Source organism: Neomonachus schauinslandi, chromosome 11, assembly GCF_002201575.2.
Source record: "Neomonachus schauinslandi chromosome 11, ASM220157v2, whole genome shotgun sequence".
NCBI lineage: Eukaryota > Metazoa > Chordata > Mammalia > Carnivora > Phocidae > Neomonachus > Neomonachus schauinslandi.
The window spans coordinates 56350264-56368252 of NC_058413.1; the positions used below are offsets into that span (position 1 = coordinate 56350264).

Sequence of the window (17989 nt, forward strand, 5' to 3'; positions counted from 1 at the left end):
AAAATCAACAAAGTGGTATTGGCAGGGGAGTAAGCACCTAACTCTGTCACAGTCTCTAGGTGATTTCCTGCTTTAAGGCTTTACTGAGGAAGTAACAATTTAGATGGTTTTAAATGATGAGTAAAATTTTGCCAATGTCTAGAACAAGTGCCTAGCCAAGTAGGCATTCAGTAATATTTGATGTATTTAATTATTATATTTATGTACCTGAAGTAGGGAACAATATGTTCAAATCCATATATGGTAAAAGTGCAAAGCTTTTCTGGGGAACAGATAATCTAATATGGCTGTGCAAAGAACACATGGTGGTAATGGCAAAGTGATTTAGGGACAGATTATTAAAGCTCTTGGGGCACCTGGCTAGTTCAGTTAGAAGAGCTTATGTCTCTCCCCCTGCTCGTGCTCGCTCTGTCTCTGTCTCTCATAAATAAAAATTAAAAAAAAAAAAAAATTACTTCTTGGCGTTTGGCACCAGACCTCACCAACATTCAAAAACTACATCATTAGGGCGCCTGGGTGGCTTAGTCCGTAAAGCATCTGCCTTCGGCTCAGGTCATGATCCCGGAATCCTGGGATCGAGTTCCACGTTGGGCTTCCTGCTCAGCGGGGAGTCTGCTTCTCCCTCTGCCTGCCGCCCCCCCCCACTCCTGCTTGTGCTCTCTCTCTGTCAAATAAATAAAATAAAATCTTAAAAAAAAAACACTACATCATTAATATAAATAACATTTTTATGAAAAAAACAAAACAATTTAGTGATAAGAGTGGCATTGCTTTACAGTTTTTGGAGGTGTCTTTAATGTCTGGCTCAATGGAAGTCAGCTGGATTCTCATATCTACTTCTGCATTTTATCTGTGTTGTAATACGTTATTTCAATTGAAGTGTATAAAGAAATTTAGGATTTACACCAACATATGTAGTTGGGAAAGAGAGGACTTTTTTTTTTTTTTTTTTTTTTAAATTTTTTTTTTTTTTTTTTAAAGATTTTATTTATTTATTTATTTGAGAGAGAGAGAGAGAGAAACAGCATGAGAGGGGAGAGGGTCAGAGGGAGAAGCAGGCTCCCCGCTGAGCCGGGAGCCCGATGTGGGACTCGATCCCAGGACTCCGGGACCATGACCTGAGCCGAAGGCAGTCGCTTAACCAACTGAGCCACCCAGGTGCCCTTTTTTTTTTTTTTTTAAGATTTTATTTATTTGACAGAGAGAGACACAGTGAGAGAGGGAACACAAGCAGGGGGAGTGGGAGAGGGAGAAGCAAGCTTCCCGCGGAGCGGGGCTTGATACCAGCAGCCTGGGACCATGACCTGAGCCAAAGGCAGATGCTTAACGACTGAGCCACCCAGGCGCCCCAGGGAGGACTGTTTTAATAATAGCCTTTCTAGATAATTTTGGGTGTTCTTCTTTGATAGTATACCAAAACTTGACAAGTGTCAGTCTTAGTCATGTGTTTTGGAGTGTGTTGTTGGGGTTCGGAGCCGACAGCCAAGAAAGTATTCAGTATTTTGGCAGGAAGTAAGAAGATAGAATTTGTTTCAGATAATGGGCCCTACTTTGCACAGACATGTTTAAAATCCTCATTGGTGACCTCCCTACCACTGCTGAGTAGTTTATGTGCCTCCTCTTTTATTTAATGACTTTTTCAGCAATTAGATCTGATGAAATTATTTATGCCATAGGCAACAGGGAAGATTTAAATTCTGAGAACTCATGAAAAGATTTTAAGGAGGCATACAGCATAGGGAATACAGTTAATAATACTGTAATACACTTAGCATGGGAAGCATTTAGTAATGTATAAAATTGTTGAATCACTGTTGTACACTTGAAACTAACATGTTGACTATATTTCAATTAAAAATTTAAAATTTTAATGAAAGTGTTTCAAGGAGGAACCACTACTTGTTAAAGAATATACAGATTTCTAGGGAAAAATTACTTCCTTTTGTGGCCTTTTTTGTCAACATTAAAAACAATATTAACATAACAGGTCATATTTATTGGCACTTACTATGTGTCAACCACCATGCTAAGCACCTTATTTAATTATAATGAAAAATCTGTTTCGGGAATATTTATGATGATGGTCCTGCATATTTAGAGTTATTTCCTCCTTCTATGGAAAGAAAGTGAGTAACTTTCTTAACACTTTTGACATTTTATTAGTTTTTCAGCAGAGTTATGTATTTGCATGCTTTTGGTTGCCTTTTGTGTAACCAATTGAGAATATATTCTTTCATCATAGAAAACTCTCTTAGTCACTCATGGCTTCTCTTCCCTCTCTCCCATCTCACAGCCATCTTAGTTCAGTTCCTTATCATCACTTATTTGGATTATTGCAATCATATCCTATTTGTCTCCTTTCTACCATATCCAGTCTCTCAAATATCTTAAGGTTATTTGTCTCTTTATCATTCCTCTGCATCATTTGCTCCCCATTTGCTCTCTCTGGAATAGAGTTCAGACTTTGTGCAGTTTGGTGGGGAGAGCATAGACATGTTGTCCATGTTTATATTTGTTCCACTTTATCAGAGTAGCTGTATGTACCTCCCAATACAACTTGCCTCCTAGACTTAATAAAAGTTACTTCTCATGGTCTCCTAGGCACACCATGTTCTTTCTTGCTTTGTACATTCGTGTGCTATCTCTGCCTCGAATATTGTTCTCTGCACTTGTTTAACTCCTATTTACCCTTTAAGGCACACTGAAATATAATCTCTTCTGTGAAATTTTTATCAATTATACCAAGCCAAGGGTTAATGAATTGATACCATTTTCTATGAACTTCCATTATGGTATGTGGTATTTTTTTAATTGATGTTAAAATTATGTTCATATGTTCATAAAATTCATATGGATTTCCTTTGTGGAAACCACTTTTCTTGTTTTTCTTATTAGAGAGTAATTACTTTCTTATTGTGGAAAATTTTGAATCAGTCAGCAAATATTGATTGGTTACTTTCAGTATGCCAGGCACAGTGCTAAGCCTGGGAGAAACTGAAGTATATAGTTTAGACTTGGGGAAGTACTTAAACAGTTCAGCTCTTCGAAATGTTGTGAAAGGAAATGTAGAAAATACAAAGAAGCAGAAAAAGAAAATGAAAAGCACCAGTAATCACTCTGCTCAGCATTACATTACAAAATGAAATGTAAAAATCAGACCTGGCCCAAGCAAGCCCATGAGGCACTATTGATCTGCATAGGCGGTGGCTTAGATTCCGTGCTCCCCAACTCCTGTGTCATCCACCCCTGTGACCTCATGGACCGTTTCTTAGGAGCAGTTAATTGTTTGCTGTACATCCTCCATACTGTCTTCTCTCTCTCTCTTTTTTTCTCTGCACACACACATATTTTAAAAATAAAAATATAGGGGCACCTGGGTGGCTCAGTTGGTTAAGCGACTGCCTTCGGCTCAGGTCACGATCTTGGAGTCCCTGGATCGAGTCCCGCATCAGGCTCCCTGCTTGTCAGGGAGTCTGCTTCTCCCTCTGACCCTCCCCCCTCTCATGTGCTTTCTCTCTCTCTCATTCTCTCTCTCTCAAATAAATAAATCTTTAAAAAAAAAAAATATGACTATGCCTTGTGTAATATTTTGTGGCCTGATTTTCTCAATGAAGGTAATGAATACTTCCATTCTTTAAAAAGTCATTTAGAAGATAAACTATTTTTATTCTATAAGAGCTTACTTTAAATTAAAAAAAAATACATCAAGCCTACATTTCTCTATCAAAAGTGAAAAAATTTTTGTTCACCCCCGTCATGTGAAGTAATTCATGGAACCTATGTTCTTTTACTTTTCACTTACTTTACCTTTTTTTTTTTTTTTAAACCTCATACAAGTTAAGATAAGAGGGCCTGAAATATGGCAGTGATAGTGAGGATGAATGTAAGGGAATTCTAGTGAACATTCCCACCCCTTGCTCATTGCCCTTCTGCCTCTTGTGATAGCTCAGGACTCCTTTCCATCTCTTTCCTCTTTTCCTTTTCTTCTTCCCCAACTAGGAAGTCTGGTTTTTTTGTTTTTTTGTTTTTAAGATTTTATTTATTTGTCAGAGAGAGAGAGACACAGAGAGAGCACAAGCAGGGGGAGAGGCAGGCAGAGGGAGAAACAGGCTCCCCACTGAGCAAAGAGCCTGATGTGTGGGACTCAATCCCAGGACCCTGGGATCATGACCTGAGCTGAAGGTAGCTGCTTAACCAACTGAGCCACCCAGGCGTCCCAGAAGTCTATTTTATATGCATATAAAGCAGTAAGCAAGATACTTGTATAAATGTACATAAAGATGTTCGCTGAAGTATTGTTTAATAATAAAAAAAAACATAGAAACAACCTAGAATGTCCAGTGATATGGGAATAGATAAATAAAATTTGGTATATTCCTATGATAGCATACTGTACAGCAGTTGAAAGGAATGAACTATTGTAATTATCTACTGGATCTCTCAACTGTAATTTTTATTGATAAAAACTTTGTGGAGTGATAGTTATCCTGTTTATTTATTTTTTTATTTTTTAAAGATTTTGTTTATTTATTTATTTGACAGAGAGAAACAGCATGAGAGGGGATAGGGTCAGAGGGAGAAGCAGGCTCCCCGCTGAGCCGGGAGCCCGATGTGGGACTCAATCCCAGGACTCCGGGATCATGACCTGAGCCGAAGGCAGTCGCTTAACCAACTGAGCCACCCAGGCGCCCTAGAGTTATCCTATTTAGATAAAAATAAAAAGCACAAAACAAAACTATATATTTATGGACATACATATATGTAAAATAATTTTTAAATGAATTACAATTATACATCCAAATTAACACTAGCCATTACCTCTGGAAATGTGTGAAGGGGGATTGGACTGGAGAGATGGTTGACTTTGATTATATCAGTAATAGTTCATTTACTTTATTAAAATAAAAAGCTTGATGCAGACGTGGCAAAATGTAAATAATGATCAATTGTAGGTGGGGGGTGTATTTGTTACATTATTCTTTTTTCTGGATTATACAGTTTCTGTAATTAAAGGTCATTGTATAGTGTCTGGCACAAAATAGATATTTAATGAATTTCAGTTTTCTCTGTTTTTGTCAACTGTTCCTACAGGAGGAATGGATCATTGTAGTATCAGTAAATAACTGGGATGTTACACAGCCAGTTTAATATCCCAGTTATTTAAAGCTTCTCCAGCCACTTTAAAGATACCCTCCCCTACCCATGGTGATATATTTTGAGGTACAAATTCAGGAAATAAACATTCTTTATGACAGATTGGGCCAGGAACCTGTTCTTAGGAGAAATACCAATATACCCTGTCTAGCAACTTTTGTATTGTTTCATGGTTATTGTTTCTGCACTTAGAAGTCTTCTGTAGATTACAACTCAGTAGACACTATGTCAAATAATTTATTGTGAAACCTGTGTTATTTAGCTAATTGGTTTTTTCTTCCAAGTTTTTATTGATTGATTTTTAAAGATTTTATTTATTTATTAGAGAGTGAGAGAGAGAGGGAAAGAGGGCGAGGGCGAGGGTGTGTGCATGAATGGGGAGGGACAGAGGGAGCCTGGCTTGGGGTTTGATCCTAGGGCCCTGGGATCATGACCTGAGCCGAAGGCAGATGCTTAACCGACTGAGCCACCCAGTTGCCCCTATGTTGTTGTTGTTTTTCTTTTAAAGATTTATTTATTTTGAGAGAGAGAAAAAGAAAGAGAAGGAGAGCATGGAGGGGGAGGGGCTGAGGGAGAGAAAAGCAGACTGCCCGCTGACTGCAGAGCCTGATGCAGGGCTCAATCTCATGACCCTGAGATCCTGACCTGAGCCAAAATTAAGAGTTGGACGCTTAACCTACTAAGCCACTCAGGCACCCCTTTCTTCCAAGTTTTTATTTTTTAATTTTTATTTTTAAAGATTTTATTCATTTATTTGAGAGAGAGAGAGAAGGAAAGCACAGAGGGAGAGTGAGAGGGAGAAGCCGACTCCCCACTGAGCAGAGACCCTGACGTGTACCCTGAGATCATGACCTGAGCCAAAGGCTGACACTAACCGACTGAGCCACCCAGGCGCGCCGCCCCCCCCCCCGAGTTTATATTTAAATTCCAGTTAGTTAACATACAGTGTAATATTAGTTTCAGTTGTAGAATTTAGTGATTCAATACTTAAAAATACCTGGTGCTCGGGGCACCTGGGTGGCTTAGTCTATATATATACACACACACACACCACACCTTCTTTATCCATTTCTATCTGTGGACACTCGGGCTCTTTCCATAATTTGGCTTTTGTGGACTCCTGGGCTCTTTTCATAATTTAGCTATTGTTGATAATGCTGTAAACATCAGGGCGCACGTATCCTTTCAAGTTAGTATTTTTGTATGCTTTGGGTAAATACCTACTAGTGCAATTACTGGATCATAGGGTAGTTCTATTTTTAACTTTTTGCGGAAACTCCGTGTTGTTTCCCAGAACGGCTACACTAGTTTGCATTCCCACCAACAGTGTAAGAGGATTCCCCTTTCTCTGCATCCCCACCAACATCTGTTTCCTGTGTTGTTAATTTTAGCCATTCTGACAGGTGTGAGGTGGTATCTCATCGTGGTTTTTGACTTGTATTTTCCTGATGATGAGTGATGTTGAGCATCTTTTCATGTGCCTGTTAGCCATCTATATGTCATCTTTGGAAGAGTTCTATTCATGTCTTTGGCTCATTTCTTAACTGGATTATTTGTTCTTTGGGTGTTGAGTTTGATAAGTTCTTTATAGATTTTGGATACTAACCCTTTATCAGATATGTCATTTGCAAATATCTTCTCTCATTCCATAGGCTGCCTTTTAGTTTTGTTGATATTTCCTTCTGGTATAGTCATGATTTTTAACTGATGCATTTCAGCTCTAAGTAAATGAAGAGTGAGTGAAAAATTACAGTGAGACTAGTTTTGAGTAAAGGATAAATCTGATACATGAGATTAATTTGTGAGTAAAGAATTACTCCATTACATCATAATTGAATTGCTTCTAAAATAATGTCTATTAGTTTTTTAATATCTTTACTATTGTGTAAATTTGGCGCTAGTTTAATTTGCATGAGGGCAGAGTCTGTCTGGTTTTCCTTTGTATTCCATTATAGTGCTTTTCATAGTGGACATTCAGTAAAGACTTGTTTTTGAATGAGTGAATAAATGTAAAGCTGCTGCTCTTAAGAAATTTAACATAAGATGATAGATGTAAATACTTACATTTTGATTTAGTGAAAAGAGAGCTATCTGTGTAGGGCAATCTGTACTAAGTGCCAGATGAGGGGTTAGAACAGTCAGTGCTATAAGAAGAGGGAGTGATCATTTTCAGTAGGGTGACTAAGCAAAACTTACTGAGTTGGGCCCTGAAAAGAAAGTTTCAATGAAAATGGAGAGGAAGTAGGGATTATCAAAATAATCATTTTCTGATTTTGTTATTTCAAAATGCCTCTTCATCCTGAATATGGTTTGGAAACTTCCCCTTTTTTGACCTGTGGATAAATCTGGAATCTTCATTTCACTAAGTATTTCTCCAGGGAGATCAGGACCATCTTATTTCCCTTGTTCTTCTAATTCATGTCTTCTGTATCATTCTTTTCTGTTAATTGTTTATTCTCACTGTTTAGCTCTCATCTTTGAGCCTTCTTCAAAGCAGCATTATATAAAGATAATATTCTTTTTTTGCTATGAGTCTGTCCCTTTCCCTGTGACTTCCATCTTAATGGACTATAGTTTACCTGAGCCGTAACTAATGTGGAGCTCCCAAGGTCTTCTGTTACCTCTTTAAGAGACCACTATGTACTTGGCCTTTCTTCCCAAACCTAAAATGTACTTCCTCTTGAACTTAATATGAACATTTTCATTTTTATTATTTTATAATAAATGGTTTTAAGTTTTATTTTTATTATAACATACATGCAGTAAAGTGAAAATAGAATGTATGTTTCAAAAATAATGTAAAACCAGTTTTCATAAATTAAATAATTTTTTGAAGCTATTATATGTACGCTAAAGAAAATAGAATGACTCTTGTATTAGTAGTGATATAAATACTTCTTATCTTTCCTTCTTTCAAGGCATAGCTCCAGTGCTAGCCCCTTACTGAATCTCTTCTTGGGTTCTCTCCCTTCCCCTGAGTATGTTGTTGGGTGCTCGTTGGTCCTGCCATTCTCCCTTGCTAGTCGGTTACCTGTCTCTCTTTCCTACTAAATTGTATATATATTTTCTTAGAACAGGAACCAGGGTTATTCACCTGCTAAACCTTTCTTCTCATCTCCCATCTCAGTGACTTACCCATAGGAAATACTTAATAAATGTTTGTCAAATTGAACTGAATTTGTACTTAAAATTCTTTAAAGTAAGACATACCTGTATTGGTTTCCTGTTTTTATTCTGATATCTGTCTTAAGAGCTACTAAGGAGTACCTAATACTGTAATATGCATTTGTGTGATTTTTTAAAACTCTGGGTGAAATAGCTTATACTACAATTTTCTTTGTTTTTCTTTATTATTGTTTTAATTGGAAGGCAAACTTTCTCCCTTCTGACAACTGTTCTGAGCTGATCTAAGTACCAAGACAATTCCCAGGCAGCACTTAATTTTTATTTTATTTTATTTTTATTTTATATCCATTAATTAACATATAGTGTATTATTAGTTTCATAGGTAGAGTTTAGTGATTCATCAGTTGCATATAACACCCATTGCTCATTACATCAAGTCCCCTCCTTAATGCCCATCACCCAATACCCCATCCCCCTCCCCACCTCCTCTCCAGCAACCCTCAGTTTGTTTCCCATAGTTAAGAGTCTGCTACGGTTTGTCTTCCTCTCTGATTTAATTTTATTTTATTTTTCCCTCCCTTCCTTTCCCTATGTTCATCTGTTCTGTTTCTTAAATTCCAGCACCTAATTCTTAACATAGCAAGATTGTGGAAATTCCTGTATAATGTTCAGTGGATCTTTGTCATATCAGAAATGATCTTTTTGGGTCATATTTATTGTTTTCATCATACTTCTTTAAAGAATTTCAATACTTTGGGTCCCCCCCCCCCATTTTACAGGTCAGGAAACTAAGTCTTTTTTTTTTTTTTAAGATCTTATTTATTTACTTGTTAGAGAACACAAGCAGGAGGAGCTGCAGGCAGAGGGAGAAACAGGCTCCCCGCTGAGCAAGGAGCTGCATGCGGGCTTGATCCCAGGACCCTGGGATCATGACCTGAGCTGAAGGCAGCCGCTTAACCAACTGAGCCAGCCAGGAGTCCCAGGAAACTAAGACTTAGGCATAAATAAGTTTCCCAAGTTAACACAACTAGAAAGTGGTAGGAATAAAATGTGGCCTGATATAAATTGAGGAGATTAAATTAGATGATCTGCCTGTCTTCTTTCAGCTCCAAAGTCTCTGAAGTTCTGGGAGTCTTTAACATTATTTGAACATTTGTATAAGCAGTAAAATATTTGACAAAATGAACTTGCTTTGGGGAAAGTGTCGGGTTGCTTTCAAGCTCAAACCAGTTTACTGCTCTCACGGAGATCATTTGCTGACTGTGCCGGAGGGCTCCTCACAGTGGCAATGAAGTAATACCTATCATTTTTTCAGCTTCACCAGGTTTTAATGCTTCCATTTTTTTTATCTTCCATTCTGGGTGGTGGTTATACTCTTGAAAATATAATTGAGCTCTCAATGTCTACCCAGTTGCCCCAGGGCTTTCTTGTATCCAGCAAAATTCAGAACCCGTAAGACTGCTGAGTGCACTGGCTCCACCTACTGTCATGCTGAGGCAAACATCTTCCTACTGTTATCCATTGAGAGTTGTTTCAAATTTACCTTTGCATATTGCCTTTTCCCCCTGACTTTCTTTCCTTTACTTTTGATATTAGAGTTTTCTTTTCATTTACCAAAATTTGCTTTTACTTATTAAGAAATCTCTAAATTATGGGAATGTTGTTAACGTCTGTAATTTTTATTTGGTGGGAGAATACAAAGAAATTGTGTTTGGGGGTATGAAAATACTGTAGTTTTCAGATTTAAAAAAATTCCTTAAGTCTATATTCAAGGAGGATTCCCTCTATAAAAAAATATTTTTTTGCTTGAATGTTTTAGTGTACTTATTGTGTGGTATATGAATGAATCTCTAGTTTTTACTTCTGGTAAAAAACTTTTTTTTTTTTTTAAAGATTTTATTTATTTATTTGAGAGAGCGAGAATGAGAGAGAGTACATGAGAGGGGGGAGGGTCAGAGAGAGAAGCAGGCTCCTCGCCGAGCAGGGAGCCCGATGCGGGACTCGATCCCGGGACTCCAGGATCATGACCTGAGCCGAAGGCAGTCGCTTAACCAACTGAGCCACCCAGGCGCCCCTGGTAAAAAACTTTTAATTGAATTTTCTGGGAGCATCCCAAACCCAGGTAAACTCTAATTAGAAGTAATTTAGCCTTCATTTTCTATCATTCATTTATATTATTAATATTTTAATTCTAAACTATAAGAACAATATAACTACATTGTAGAAAATATAGAAAAAAGAGAAAAGACTATTTGCCATCTTAAAAAATCCATTCTCATCATTTTGGTATTGGGGGAAACTTCAGCAACCGTAGTTATACCCAGCCATGATTAATGAAAACATAGTTTTATAGTTGTGCTCGTTATCAACTTCTCAGCTAGTTATCAGCTCCAGGTTGATTCATTGCATGCTCTGTGAAAATGGACCTGGTCCCTTTAAATAGGTCTCCTTTGCTAGCTGGCTGAATGTTAAACTTTGCCAGTAGAGGGCACTGGAGAGACATTGCAAGAGGGAAGGGTTTTCTTTCTTGGTTCTGGGGTGCTGGCCTGGTGGCTCCTCCAGTGCCTGGCTGTTGCAGTACAAGTGGCTTATCTAGTGTCTCTCTGACAGTGCATGAAGCTTCCTCTAGTGCCCAGATCTTAAAGCTTGGTCAGCTTTTACAGTGATAGCTCCTGCAGAGCATGGCAATCAGCAGCTACTGGCCAGTAGCTCCCCCCTCCATGAGATCAGCTTTCTCTGGCTCCCTAGAGGGCATATGAAGAACAAGTTCTTAAGGGTATGATTTTCCGTAAGCTCTGCAGTTGTGGCACTACAGCAAATTTTCTGCTGTTCTGTGAGCTGTGGTCCTGCCCTCTCCCACAAGGTGTAGATCTCAGTCCTGGCTGGGACCTCTTCTTGTCGTATTCTATCTCCAACCTAGGAATAGTGGCCATTCCTTACATTTGCTGTTCCTATATTCTGAAGAGTTCTCTTACTTCTTAATAGCCAATCCCTCATTACTCCAATTCTTTCATGATTCTTTTTTTTTTTTTTTTTTAAATTTTTTTTTTTTTTTTTTTAAAGTTTTTTTTTTTTTTTTTGACAGAGAAAGACACAGCGAGAGAGGGAACACAAACGGGGAGTGGGAGAGGGAGAAGCAGACTCCCCGCGGAGCAGGGAGCCCGATGCGGGACTCGATCCAGGGACTCCAGGATCATGACCTGAGCCGAAGGCAGTCGCTTAACCAACTGAGCCACCCAGGCGCCCTCATGATTCTTTATAGTAAACTTTTCTTGTTCAAATTACTCTGTGGTTTGGTGAGGGGTCCCCAAACACCAAAATGATAAAAATGGATATTTTAAGATGGTAAAATAATGGATTTTTTTTCTTTTCTTCCCCTGTATTTTCTACAGTGTGGCTATATTGTTCTTATAATTTAAAACATTAATATAAATGAATGGTAGAAAATAAAAGCTAAATTACTTCTACTTAGAGTTTGATTGGTCCTTGACTTACACCATTTCTTTAAAAGATTTTATTTATTTCGGGCGCCTGGGTGGCTCAGTTGGTTAAGTGACTGCCTTCGGCTCAGGTCATGATCCCAGGGTCCTGGGATCGAGTCCCACATCGGGCTCCCAGCTCAGCGGGGAGCCTGCTTCTCCCTCTGGCCCTCTCCTCTCTCATGCTGTTTCTCTCTCGCTCGCTCTCCAATAAATAAATAAATAAAATCTTAAAAAAATAAATAAATAAAAGATTTTATTTATTTGAGAGAGTGCACACGCTTGCGCACGAGTGGGTAGGGGGAGGGAAAGAAAGAGGGAGAAGCAGTTTCCTTGCTGAACTGGGAGCCTGACTCAGGGCTCAATTCCAGGACCCAGAGATCATGACCTGAGCTGAAGGCAGATGCTTAACCAACTGAGCCCCGCAGGCGCCCAGACTGAAACCATTTTTTTTTTTTTTAAGATTTTATTTATTTATTCATGAGAGACAGAGAGAGAGACAGAGGCAGAGGGAGAAGCAGGTTCCCCGCAGAGCAGGGAGCCCGATGCGGGACTCGATCCCAGGACCCTGGGATCATGACCTGAGCCGAAGGCAGACGCTTAACCGACTGAGCCACCCAGGCGTCCCCAGACTGAAACCATTTTTAAGCAGAAATTTTTAGTCCGTGATCATTTTATGTGCATTCTTTTTGTTCAGTAAAGTTAAATTAGCTAATATTTATATATTTCCTTATTTATAATTTCATATCTATTATTCTTTAAATTAGCTTTTTAAAAGCAACCTTTTATTCTTCTTGACTTTATAATCTTAGCTTCTTAACTTTATAGTTTTTTTGCTTTTGTAGTTAAACCTTTGGTGTCCTGTTTTAATAACTCATTGCCACTCCAAGGTCATCAAGATATTTTCCCGTGTTTTCTTCTAAAAGTTATATTGTTTTACCTTTCATGTTTAGATCTGCAGTACATCTCGAATTTATTTTTGTATAAAAAAATGTGAATTTGGGGTCCAGATTTTTTTTTCCCCCATGTAAGTATCTAGTTGATCCAGTGCCCTTTATTGAAAAGACCATTTTTTCTATACTACACTGCAGGGCCATGTTTGTTATAAATCAGGTGACTGTACAAGTTGGTTCTTGGGGTCTTTTCTGTTGTTCTATTTGTCTATCCTTGCAAATAGGCCTTGATATCTAGTTCTGTAAATACTCTGTTATTTGAGATTGTCTGGATTCTTCTTGGCCTTTTGAATTTTCTTTTTTTTTTTTTTTAAGATTTTATTTATTTATTTGACAGAGAGATAGAGAGAGAGAACAAGTAAGCAGAAAGGCAGGCAGAGGGAGAGGGAGAAGCAGGCTCCCCGCTGAGCAGGGAGCCCGATGCAGGGCTCCATCCCAGGACCCTGGGATCATGACCTGAGCCGAAGGCAACCACTTAACCGACTGAGCCACCCAGGCGCCCCAAGCCTTTTGAATTTTCATATAAAGTTTAGAATCAGTTTCTCAATTTGCACCCAAAAAACCTGTCAGGAGTTTTAGTCTTAAACCTCTTGTTAGATTTGTATCTAGGTATGTGATGTGTTTTGATGCTACTGAAAATTACATGTGGAGCACTATAACTTTCAGTAAAAGATTCAAGTTGTCAGTCTGACTCAGGAGTCAAAAATGTCTTTATTACTATGTTTTCTTAGCTGTATAGAGAGATACAGCGGGTACAGCATCATTATCTGATCTCAAGGCCTATTACCTACCCAAATACACAGATTCAGGTATAATGCAGTAATACTTCAGGAGTCTAGTCAAGAAAGCAAGTCTTCTACAAGGGAAAAATTCATGCTAGCTTCAAACTTCTCCATAGTAATGTTCAGTCTGGAAGACAACAGCACAATACTTACAAACTTTTGAAGGAAAAAGAGATCCCAACAGTTTATAGCTAAGTCATCTTTTGAGAATAAAGGCAGAGCACAATATTCTCAAACACTCAAGATGTTAAGGAATACAATATATATAACTCCTTGAAAAACTATGTGAAGATGGATTATGAAATCTAAACAAGTAGATCATGGTTAAAAAACATAAAGGCAAAATGGGAAGAAAAGTCATGGGGAAAAAGACTAGTGGTAGGCACAATATCCATTTAAATTGAGATTTGAGGCTAAAAACAAGGCTGGACATAGAAGTACCATATAATACAGGAATTCATGTCCTAGGAATATACCCTAGAGAATTGAAAACGTCTACACAAAAAAATTGTATTATGAATGTTCATAGCACATTATTTATAATAGTCATAGAGTGGAAAACAACCCAGATGTCTTAACTGATGAATATATAAATAAGATGTGGCATATCCACTCAGTGGACTATTTGGCAATAAAAAAGAATGAAGTTATAGATACATGCATGCTACAAAATGGATGAACCTTGAAAACATGCTAAGTGAGAGAAGCTAGACACAAAAGACTACATATTCTATGATTTCATTTATATGAAATATCCAAAATAGCCGAATCCATAGACATGGCAAGTGGATTAGTAGTTGCCAGGGACTGTGGGGAGGAGAGATGGGGAGTGACTGCTAATGGGTCTGAGGTTTCATTTTGGGCTGATGAAAATGTTCTAAAACTAGTGATGATGGTTGCACAAATAGGTAAATAAGTTAGAAACCACTGAATTTTATACATGAAAAGGTTAAGTTTTATGATATGTGAATTATATCTTGATAAAGCTGTCATTAAAAAAAACCCACAAGGGTGGAGAATGTGGTCTGCAGAACTAAACGTAAATCCTTGACAATGTGAAATATATAGGCCTTGACGATGTGGAAATGACTAATAAAAATAAGTAAGTAGGGGAAGAGAGGTGGGAGGAAATTTTGGAGTGTGAATTTTTTTATGTTTCACAGCAAGGATGCATTTGCTATAGGGGCGCCTGGGTGGCTCAGTTGGGTAAGCGTCTGACTCTTGATTTTAGCTTAGGTCATGATCTCAGAGTCATGGGATCAAGCCATGGGATCAAGCCCTGGTACACTCCCCACTCAGCATGGAGTCTGCTTGCCCTTCTCCCTCTGCTCCACCCTGCCCTCCCCCACTCCCCTGCTCACACACACTCTCTCAAATAAATAAATACATAAATACATAAATAAAATCTTTAAAAAAAAAAAGGATGCTGTAAAAAACATGTAAAAATCAGGTCTCTAATATTTCTTTTAGTCATTTTTTTTTTTTTTTAAGATTCTATTTATTTATTTGAGAGAGAGCCTGAGAGAGAGAGAGCCCATGCAGAGGAGCAGGGTGGGGGGTGTGGGGAGGTAGAGGGGCAGAAGGAGAGGGAGAAGCAGACTCCCCACTGAGCAGGGAGCCTGATGTGGGGCTCTTTCCCAGGACACTTGAGCCGAAGGCAGATGCTTAACTGACTGATCCACCCAGGTGCCCCTCTTTTAGTCATTTTCATATTCAGTTTTACTTTCTTTTTTAAATTAAGATATTTTTAATACTTTTGTTTAAAAAAAGGGTATGTCTAATATCCTGTAAAACTTTGTCTTTTCTTTCTTAATTCATCCGTTCTTTCATCTCTTTCTATATGTAAACTTTATTAGCAAAACAAGCTGCCATCTGCTATAACCATTGTTAAATCAAAAGAGAAAGAAACACATAATTTTATGATAATACCAGAGGATAAGGGAGAAACTACTATACTCTGGTTTCATCAAGCATGCATGCATGGATTTAGTCATTCCCCCAGACTTTCCTGAGTGCCTGCTCTGTCCTTGATATTGTACCAAGTGAAAAGCATTACAATTATGAATAAGATATGGCCCCTGTCCAAAAAAGTTCATAGTCTAATAAGGCAGCTTGTTATGCTTTCTTTGGACAGCTCTAATTTTAGAATGTTTTGCCTTATATTGAGTAGAAATCTGCTTCTCTGTAACTTCATTGATTTTAATTTTGATATTTTACAGCTGCTGGAAGCCTCAATCACCCGTAGTTTAACAATCCTTCAGATATTTGAAGACTGCATTCATGCCGTTCTCATGTGGTGTTTCATTAATTAAGTGAATGATTCCTTTATTTTAGTCTCTTCTCTCAGTACTTAGGTTCTATGTTTGTTTAAAGTAGGGTTCCATAAATAGGTAAACATTCCAAAGAAGCGGAATTAAAGCAGAGAGAAGGATGACCACTACCCATCTCTTTCCATTTTTACTTTTAAATTTTGCTCTGAGGTAGTATATTCAGATTTTCCCCAGGAATAGTCTACTGTCATCTTTCTCTCTTTGGATCTTTCTCTTATAGTTGTCCTTATTCTGTCTCTCACAGCAGCCTATATTTGTGGTTTGCAGTTTCTCATTCTAATTTGTAAAACTTTGCATTGTCCTTAATTGAGTTTTATGTAGTTTGTAAGACTCTCCTACCTCCTGTCTCCAGGTCATTTGAAATGTGTTTCTGACTTTCATAGTATTGACTTCTCAGCTGAATTTAATATTATCTGTACCTTTGGGCATATTTCGATTCCTTTATTTCAGCCATCAGTAAAGATTTTCATTAGTTTGAATCCTAGGGCCCTCCTGAATGGCATCTTCTGCAGGTTTCAGCATCTTTCTCAGGTTTACTTAAAGCTATAGAAAACTGTCATTTGGATATATAACTATCAATCTATCTAGTTCCCCACCTTATGTTTTCACACTCCACCTAGGCAAATTACTTTGCTATTTGTGCAATTGGGAATTTACTTAAAACATTTTTAATAGAATACTCTTTGATATAATTTTTTTTAAAAGGTTTTATTTATTTATTTTAGAGAGAGAGCATGATTGGGGGAAGGAGTAGAGGGTGAGGGAGAGAGAGAATTCCAAGCGGACTCCTGCGCTGAGTGTTGAGCCGGACACAGGACCCAATCTCACAACCCCGAGATCATGATCTTAGCCAAAATCAAGAGTTGGTCGCCTGACTGGCTGAGCCGCCTAGGCACACCCTCTTTGGTATAATTTTTTTTTTTTAAGATTTTTTATTTATTTATTTGAGAGAGAGAATGAGAGAGAGAGCATGAGAGGGGGGAAGGTCAGAGGGAGAAGCAGACTCCCCGCTGAGCAGGGAGCCCGATGCGGGACTCGATCCCGGGACTCCAGGATCATGACCTGAGCCGAAGGCAGTCACTTAACCAACTGAGCCACCCAGGCGCCCTGGTATAATTTTTTAAATATTAATAAGGACCTTCTTTGTACAAGCATTGTGTAGTACATTTAAGGGTAAGAACATTGACTGTAAGGACAGATAGACCTGGAATAAAATCTTGGCTCTGCCGTTTGTTTACTGTGAGAACTTGGGTAAATTAAATAATCTCTTCCCTGGGGTGCCTGGGTGGCTCAGTTGGTTGTGTGTCTGCCTTCTGCTCAGGTCATGATCCTGGAGTCCCGAGTCAGGCTCCCTGCTCAGCAGGGGGTCTGCTTCTCCCTCTGCCCTTCGCTCCAACTCGTGCTTGTCTCTGTCTCTCTTGCTCTCTCTCTCTCTCAAATAAATAAATAAAATCTTAAAAAAAATAATCTCTTAGCCTGACTTTATTGTTTGCTTAATGGGGCAGTGTTTCACAAGGTTGTTGTGAGAAGCAAGTTAGCACATGTATAAAGTGAAGTCCAGTACTTGGTACTTAATACGACAGTAGACTTTAGTTCCTTTCTCTCTTTTCAGTATCTAGCTCAAATCTTATCACATCTACGAAACTGTCCCCAACTGTTTTATTCCCTTTCCTAAAAGTTTCTTTAATTAATTTTTATTTTATCAAAGTGATGTGTTAAAAGTATAAAAATCCAGTACATTAAAAAATAAATAAAAATCCAGCTAGTGATAGAAGAGTTGTAATAAAACCAAAAAGCAGTGCCTTTCCCTTTTTTCTCTCTACCCTCTGATTCTACTCCCCGGAGGCAAAACTTTTTTAAAAACAGTTTTATTGAGGTATAGTTGACATTCAACAGAGTGTGCATACTTAAGGTGTATAAATTAAGGTTTCACATATATACATGTGAAACCATCACCACAATCAAGGGATTGAACATACCCATCACCTCCAGGTTTTCTCATGTCCCTTTGTAAGTCCTCCCTTTCCATCCCACTGTTGGCTCTACTTCATCTCTACCCCACAACCACTGTTCTACTTTCTGACACTATAGGTTAGTTTGTATTTTCTAGACTTTTATATGAACTGTTTTAATTCTTGTCTGCTAATTCTAACATATGTGCCAAT

The 17989-nt window shown here is 38.2% G+C and overlaps 1 protein-coding gene across 4 annotated transcripts in view; it reads left to right on the top strand.

Moving 5' to 3' along the window:
- ACER3 (alkaline ceramidase 3) overlaps positions 1-17989 on the top strand; it is a 164011-nt gene that overhangs the window by 23894 nt on the left and 122128 nt on the right. Inside the window, exon 2 of one of the 4 annotated variants that reach the window (XM_021704733.2) lies at positions 1740-1747. The exons of the other annotated variants lie outside the window; for them this stretch is intronic. Within the exon in view, the coding sequence (XP_021560408.1) occupies position 1747 (1 nt within the window). The 5' untranslated portion in view covers positions 1740-1746. The remainder of the gene's footprint in view (positions 1-1739; positions 1748-17989) is intronic. 4 annotated transcript variants of the gene reach the window in all.